General features: G+C 57.9%; 1 protein-coding gene across 2 annotated transcripts; it reads right to left on the bottom strand.

Annotated features, from left to right (window-relative positions):
• Positions 1 to 339: 339 nt before the first annotated feature.
• HTRA2 (HtrA serine peptidase 2) lies at positions 340 to 7,042 on the bottom strand. 2 transcript variants are annotated; one of them, XM_032441579.1, is made up of 8 exons: positions 6,560 to 7,042; positions 5,519 to 5,723; positions 5,255 to 5,449; positions 4,997 to 5,029; positions 4,591 to 4,699; positions 3,982 to 4,051; positions 994 to 1,089; positions 340 to 715 (listed from the first exon to the last, which is right to left on the bottom strand). In XM_032441579.1, the coding sequence occupies exons 1-8, from the start codon at positions 6,895 to 6,897 to the stop codon at positions 550 to 552; spliced, it is 1,212 nt and encodes a 403-aa protein (XP_032297470.1). In that variant the 5' UTR covers positions 6,898 to 7,042; the 3' UTR covers positions 340 to 549. The 2 variants fall into 2 exon arrangements, with proteins under 2 accessions (XP_032297470.1, XP_015705681.1); XM_015850195.2 differs by having other exon boundaries at positions 5,255 to 5,723.
• Between the last annotated feature and the right edge of the window lie 44 nt (positions 7,043 to 7,086).

Raw genomic sequence — 7,086 nt, 5'->3', positions numbered from 1 at the left:
CAGCTCCTCCTGGGAGCGGCCACAGCAGCGAACTCTGGCTGGGAGCAGCTCAGCCTGCACGAGGAGGCAGGGATGGCTCTGCCCAAGAAGCCCCGACCCTCTGCAACTCCAGGGCTGCTCTCACCTGCAGAGAAGGTGCCCCCAGGAGGCATTATGGGCAGAGGAAGCAGATCACAGCCCACATATAAGTGCCAAGGATCTGACAGTACACCTCTCCCCGAGCACGAAGGAGATCGCTGCTCCTCCCAGCTGCAGAATGGCAGGAGGAGCAGGTTCACACAGCCCAGCTGCTCCCAGGTCACACTCAGGACATCGTGTGCCATGGAAAAGAGGCCACGCTGCACTTAGAAAAGTGCTTTATTTGAGTAAGGAGGGGAGTGCTTTCACACCAGGTCTGTCCCAGTGCCGGGCCCCCTGCCGGGCCCCTCCAGGCCCTTGCGAGCTCCCAGTCTCTCCCCTATGGGCACACAGCTGTGCCTCAGTCCTGCGTGCCCGGCTCCTGGCCAGCACCATCAGCCAGCAGACAGAGCGGCCTGCGCTGCAGCACAACTACTCTGTGACCTCGGGCACCACGCTCACCAGCAAAGTGTCGTAGCTGCGCCGCACCAACAGGGCCAAGCTCTGCTGAGTCCTCACTGCCTCATACACATCCTCTGCACGGCGCGTCGCCTGGCCGTTAATCTCCAGCACCACGTCGCCAGCCTTCAGGCCTGCCCTGAGGGGAGAAGGAACGAAATTCATGGCAAGTGAAGCAGACGCTTGTCTGCGGCTTCGTCCTCCAGGAAGGAAGGAGAGCCAGGCACTTCAGGAAGCTGGGGCTGCTGTGCCAGGCATTCCTTCAGCTCCACAGGTAGTTTGGCCAAAGGGATGCCAAGCCCAGCCCAAGCATGTTGCACCAGTCGGCTCCTGCTGCAGCCTGCCTGCTCTGCAGGCCCCACAGCAAAACCCTCAGAGCTAAACCCATCCCACCCCGAGGCACAGGGCAGCACTTACTGATGGGCCGGAGAACCGATGATCACTTTGTGGATTAGCACTCCATAGGAGACATCAGGGAAGCTGGGGTCACGCAGCTTCAGCTCAGCTAAGATGCTGCAGAGTGAAAATGAGCGTCACGGTACTGAGCCTGGGAGCAGAGCAGGGCTCCCACCCAGCCAGGACCACACTGGGCTCATAATGCCGCAGAACTCTCATCCTGCTCCCCTGCACAAGTGACCGGCTGCCAACCCTGAGGTCACTCCAATGCCACCAGATTCCTGACAAAAACTAATCCTGACTGTGCTGGGGAGAACTGGAAACTGCTGCACTGCTGCCAGCTGGATCCCAGCTGCTGGCGATGCACGTCCTGTGTCTGAGCAGCCCCACATCAGACAGCTTTCCTGGTGTCAGATTTGCACCTCCTGTCCTTAAGTTTCACTTCCCTGTCCTGTGGGCAGGTCACAGAAGGAAAGCTATGTCCTTTTGTTCTAGCTAGAAATGTCAAGCAGAAGTAGACCTCTGTCTCTCTGCTGGAGTCTAGACTAAGCAGCCCCCGTCCCTGCAGTATTCCCTCAGATCAGGTTTTCCAGCCCTCGCTCTCAATTCTGCACCTCTCTCTGCTCCTTTCTGGGTTCTCCAGCACTGGATACAACACTCCAGCTGGATCTCACAACTGTGCATTAAGTAAACAGCCTCTGCACCAGCTCAGATCCACTGGAACCCCATGAAATACAGCACCCAGCTCCTTGCTCCCCACTGGTTATGCCTCCTTGCTTTGCAGCAGTCCCTGCTGAACTGCACTGCCCTTCTTTTTCCCCCACTGAGCTTTGCAAGCTGCCATCTCTTCTTGATGTCACAGCATTACAGCACAGACAAGGTTGGAAGGGAGTTGGTCCTACACCAGCCCCGTCCATCCCTGGAGGTGTTGAAGGCCAGGTTGGATGGGGCCCTGGGCAGCCTGGGCTGGTATGAAATGGGGAGGTTGGTGGCCCTGCCTGTGGTGGGGGGTTGGAGCTTCGTGATCCTTGGGGTCCCTTCCAACCCAACTGTGCTGTGATTCTGTGACTCTGTTATCAACACAAATCCAAACCATGGTACCATACAAGATGCTAAAACAGCAATGATCTCCATCCCAGCCAGCCCCCGTACAGAGGTCACTCAGACCAAGGGCGCATCTACAGACATTGTGCAGGTGACACTGTGCCTCCAGCTGCTCCTGAGCATGTGACAACCAGCAACATTTTGTTTCTGTGACGTTTGCCACTTGCTCTTTTGAATCCTACAAAATCAGCAAGTCCTATCACACACAGCATGAAGAAGCAACCCACATGTTTTAATGTCTCCACGGTAACATCCCTCACCAGCACTGCATCTGTTCAATGTAGAACTCATTTCCAGCAACCAGTATCTCTGTTTTCAAAGTCCTTTGCTCAGTCTGCACCTGCTGCATGCTGTAATGCAGGGCAGTGGGAGCTCAAGCCTTCCTCAACCCTGTATCAATCTTTGAGGAGACACTTCCCCAGCTGTTTCCTCTCCTCCCTAAAGAACCATCTGAATCTCAGCAACAACTTTTCATGGGCAAAAATGGGGTACCTATATGGGCTCTGTTCTCAGATGACAGTACCTGCCTCTGGCTTCAGTTCTGTTCATACTGGTGGATCTGAACCTCCTCCACAGCCTGATTTCCACGCCACCACCCCATGCAGCAGACTGTCCTGTCTGCTCCCTAGGCCCCGGCATCAGCTCCAACGTTGAGCACGAGCACCATCTGCTGGGCATGACTGCACTGCTGGCAGTGCTCCCCGCTCATACTGCTGCCCTGAAATCCAAGGGGCAGCGCAGCGCCTCATGCCTGTGTACCAATAACAAGCCCGGGCAGCTCGTGGCATCCAGCCCACAAACTCAACCAACCATACAGGAGCCACCGGAACTTTGGCAGGGGCACAGCACAGCCCTGAAATATGTTTCTGCCAGGCACATGCAGCCACCAACCCCAGCAACATACTGAGCCCCAGGAATCTCTTGAGAGCTGCTCAGGCACACACAATACCTTTGAACAGGAAAGCTGCTCAGAGGTGAGACTGCAAGCCAACCGCTCCACCTAGGAGGCTGTGAGCAGCTGACCGTGTGAAGCAGTGGCAATTCTATCTCAGGGCTTGCTCAGCCCTTCATAGGCCTGACCAGGGCTGCCCAGCACTCAGCAAGGCACATCTAACACAGCACACAGGGCATCTGCCCCGGGGTGCTGTGTTTGGCTCGTGTGTCTTGGAGGCCAGCAGAACTGAAGCAAGCAGTCTGGCTGCAGTCTGGCTGCAATCCTTTGTTAACCAGAGCATTTCTTCAGATGCAGAGGAAACAAAGTGCTCCTCCCAGGCTACAGACAGGATGGTGAAGTCTCAGGCCTGCAAGTCACCCCCTTCCATTTTCCAGTGCTGTCCTGCTCAGCACGACCATTTCTTTCCATAGGCAGCCCCCAAGCTTCCTCCTGCCAGCACTGAGAGGCAGCAGCGCTGGGTACCCACACAGCCCACTCTGTAACGTGCCTACCTCCTTCCCCAGCAGCCAAATCTCTTGCAGGCAAACGTGCACATTCTCATTCTGAAGGTCCCTTATTTTGCCCTGATTTCAGCAGCACAGCAGTTCACCTGCCAGACCCATCCCCCAGGGAGCACAGTTTGCACAAATTTTACACCAGAACTTTCAGTTGGTACAACACACGTCTGTTAATTACACAACATTTCTGGTAGCTGTGTTGCAAAGCCTCTTTATGGAACTCCTAATGAAATTAGCTACTAATGCGGCAGATTTAGAGACTTTTTATCTGCTTGCAGGTTCTGCCACAAACACAGACATTCGCAAGCTTCTAACTAACCCCAGACACACAACTTACGAGTCTGAACACAAGAGCAGCAAAGAGATTTTTGAAGGTGAACACTTAACCTTGTGAAGACGATCCTCTCAAAAACTCCCAGCAAGATCAGGGCCCCCTGACCTCAGAGCACGTACCTGGGTGTGAGAGTCAGCATCATCACCCCGATGTAACGGCGCTTCGTCTCCGCGTTGCCAAACCAGGAGCCTGTGGGCAGAAAGGATCTCTGACAACAACACTGAACACAGACATGTGCTCAAAAAAGCACGGGGCTGAGCCAGCACATCACAAAGCCAACACGCCTCAAGGCAGTGATTCCGAGTGATTCCGAGTCCCTACCAACAGAAAATTTCAGTGCATTGCATGCTTTCTTTTCTTGGTTTAAAACATCACTGTTTTGCTTGAGAATACCAAGCAAATATCATGATGTCAATGTGAGAACCAGACAGCAAGAATCTGCACTAAACAAATTATCACAAACCCCAAGGAACAAAAACAAGGCAGAGTTCTTGGAAACTCTGGAAGTCTTTATCTGTGGCAGATGAGCAAATGGATCTGCCATGGCAGAGGGGTTCACTGCCTCATGCCCAATGGGAGAATCTTCCTATTCTCCAAAGGTTCTTCCTCTTGTTATGTCTGCCCACATGCCCATGTCTTGTTATGTCAGCTATGCCACAGCTTCTTCCCTCTGTCATCACCCTCCTTCTGGCCTCCTTCCCACCCGAGCAGAGAGGCATCCAACTCACTTTTGCGCTGCTCCTCCTTCTGCAGGAACTTCCGCAGCCGGTCTGAGGGGATGGCAAAGGAGATGCCTGATGTCACCTTCATAGTGTTCACCCCAATCACTTCGCCATCCTGCATGGAAAAGGGCAACGTGTTCTCCAACCTGCACCTTTATGGAGCTGTGCAAAACTTAAAGCCTGCGCACCGTCCCCCCCTGGGCAGTCTGACCCTGCTGAGGCCGGGCAGGGATGAGTCCCACCAAGCAGAGCTCTCACCCCACGCTAATTCCTTGATCCCACCCTTTAAGATGCCGAGAGCACACAGTTCCTCCTTCCCTCCTGACAGCTGAGGATACTTGCACAGTGCTCCCACTGAGGGCACACAGCCCCAGGAGAAAAGGCCCACTGGGATACATGCAGGAGAACTTACCAAGTTGACGAGGGGACCACCAGAGTTCCCAAACTGGAACAACAGAGAGAGCAGCAATGAGGCCACAAAAGCAAACCTCAAACACTACCCCACAGTGAGCAGGCAGAGCCCAGGGAACAGGGCTCAGGCTGAGAAACAGCCAGATCACCAACCAGGAGCACCCTCCTCCCAGCCTGCTGTGCCCAGACCTCACAGCACACAGAGCCCTTCCCCAGAGCAGGCAGCGGGACGAAGCTCCAGCCCAGCCTGCGCCCTTACGTCGATAGCGGCGTCCGTCTGGATGTACTCCATGTCGGAGGCGGTCAGGCCCAGCTCCCGGCTGCCGCGCTGCGCGGAGCTGACAATGCCGGACGTGATGGTGTTCTGCAAGGCGAAGGGGCTGCCCATGGCCACCACGAACTCTCCCTGCCGCACCTCAGAGGAGCGGCCGAGGGGCAACGTGGGCAGCGGGTGCTGGAAGAGAGGAACCGGGTAAGCAGAAGGCGGGAGAGGAAGGGAGCCCCTGGGCAAAGTGCCCCGCACCTTAGGCTTGATCCGGATGGTGGCAATGTCTGCGACCTGGTCCACGTCCTGCACCACAGCGTCGTACTGCTCCCCGCTGGCCAGCTTCACCCGCACACGGCGCCGGTTGGCCACCACGTGAGCGTTGGTCACAATGAGCCCATCAGGAGACACCACGAACCCCGAACCGTTCGAGATGGGCACCTCACGGCCTGAGAATGGGTGCCTGCAAGGTGGGCAAAGGTCATGGGAGGACATGGGGGCCCAGAGGGGACCAGTGGGTATGTGTGAGGCCAGGCCAGCGGGCAGCTGCATGGCTCAGCATGGTGGGCTGGACGGCAGCGGGAGACTGTGAGGAGATGCCCGGATGACAGCAGGACATGGGAGCTCCTTCACAGCCCCGCGCTGGGTGTCCATCCCAAGAGTCTGCACAACTGTGTGCGCTATGGGGCAGCAAGCAGCAGGAACCAGAAATCCATGGGAATGGCAAAAGCGTCTCCCCATGAGGACCACAGAGGTGCAGTGGGAAGCACACACTAACAAAGAGCTGCGGTGGACATTGGTGTCTTTGGGACAGATAAGCAGTTCAGGTTATGGAAAGACACAACCTGAACACAGAGCTTTGCTGTGAGGGCCACACGGGGTGAGCTGGTGTCCCTGTGAGTCTATTTGTGACCTTCAAACAGTCAGAGTGGCTCAGGGGGGCTCTAAATTGATGAAAAAAGGCATCAAAGCAACGTGACAACGGGGACGTGAGGACACCGGGGCCCAAGTACCGGCCAGTTTCACCCTCTGCCTTTGGGAACGGCCTGGGGCAAACGCTGCAGGAAAACACTTCCAGGCCCACAGTAACATGGTACCATCTATTGTAAACTGAGGGCTCCCAGCAGCGCCTGCAGTGCCCATGCAGGTGACACTGAGGCCGGTCATAAGGCAGGGTGACCGTAATGCAGGGTGACAATAAGGCAGGGTGACTATAAGGCAGGGTGACCATAGGGCAGGGTGACCGTAAGTCAGGCCGGCCGCGCGGCAGCGGGTGGTGCCGGGCGGTGCCGTCCGTACCTGCCCACGATCTCCACGTAGACCAGGGCGGGCGCCGTCTTCTCCACGACGTCGGCGATGAAGTTGAAGGCGGCGCGGGGCGAACCGGGCGGCGGGGCGGGCGGGGCGGGCACGGCGGCGAGCAGCGCGGGACGGCGGCCTTCCCGGCACCACAGCAGCAGCAGCGCCGCCGTCCCGGCGCCCAGAGCGGCGGCCAGCAGCCGGTGTCCGCCGGGGGGGGCGGGGCAGGACGGCGGGGGCGGCGGCGGCGGGCGGGGGTTGGCGGCGGACACGCACATCGCGCGGCCCCAGCGCGTGGCGACCGGCGGAGCGCGCAGCCACCGGCACAGCGCCGCCATAGCGCCGGAACGCGGGGCAGGACGGGAACTGCGCGCTGAGCAGGAGCGGGACGCGCGGCTGGGTCGGGCTGGTCGGTGCCGCCGGTGCCGCCGGTGCCGCCGCTCCTCCCGCTCCTCCCGCTCCTGCCGCTGCCGGCGCCGCGCCCGCGGGCGGACCAGGCCGCGCTCGTGAGCTCAGGGCGGCGGCGC

Source organism: Coturnix japonica (genome assembly GCF_001577835.2).
Source record: "Coturnix japonica isolate 7356 chromosome 4 unlocalized genomic scaffold, Coturnix japonica 2.1 chr4random350, whole genome shotgun sequence".
In the NCBI taxonomy this organism is placed as follows: Eukaryota; Metazoa; Chordata; class Aves; order Galliformes; family Phasianidae; genus Coturnix; species Coturnix japonica.
The sequence above is the reverse complement of the archived record's forward strand: the minus strand, read 5'-3'. Positions and strand labels throughout refer to the sequence as shown.

Coding starts and splice junctions, on each gene's coding strand:
- HTRA2 (XM_015850195.2), bottom strand. CDS start 6,897: ATGGCGGCGCTGTGCCGGTGGCTGCGCGCTCCGCCGGTCGCCACGCGC. Junction 5,030..5,254: donor AGACGGACGCCGCTATCGAC/GTAAGGGCGCAG, acceptor CTGTTGTTCCAG/TTTGGGAACTCTGGTGGTCC. Junction 716..993: donor ATCGGTTCTCCGGCCCATCA/GTAAGTGCTGCC, acceptor TTCTCCCCTCAG/GGCAGGCCTGAAGGCTGGCG.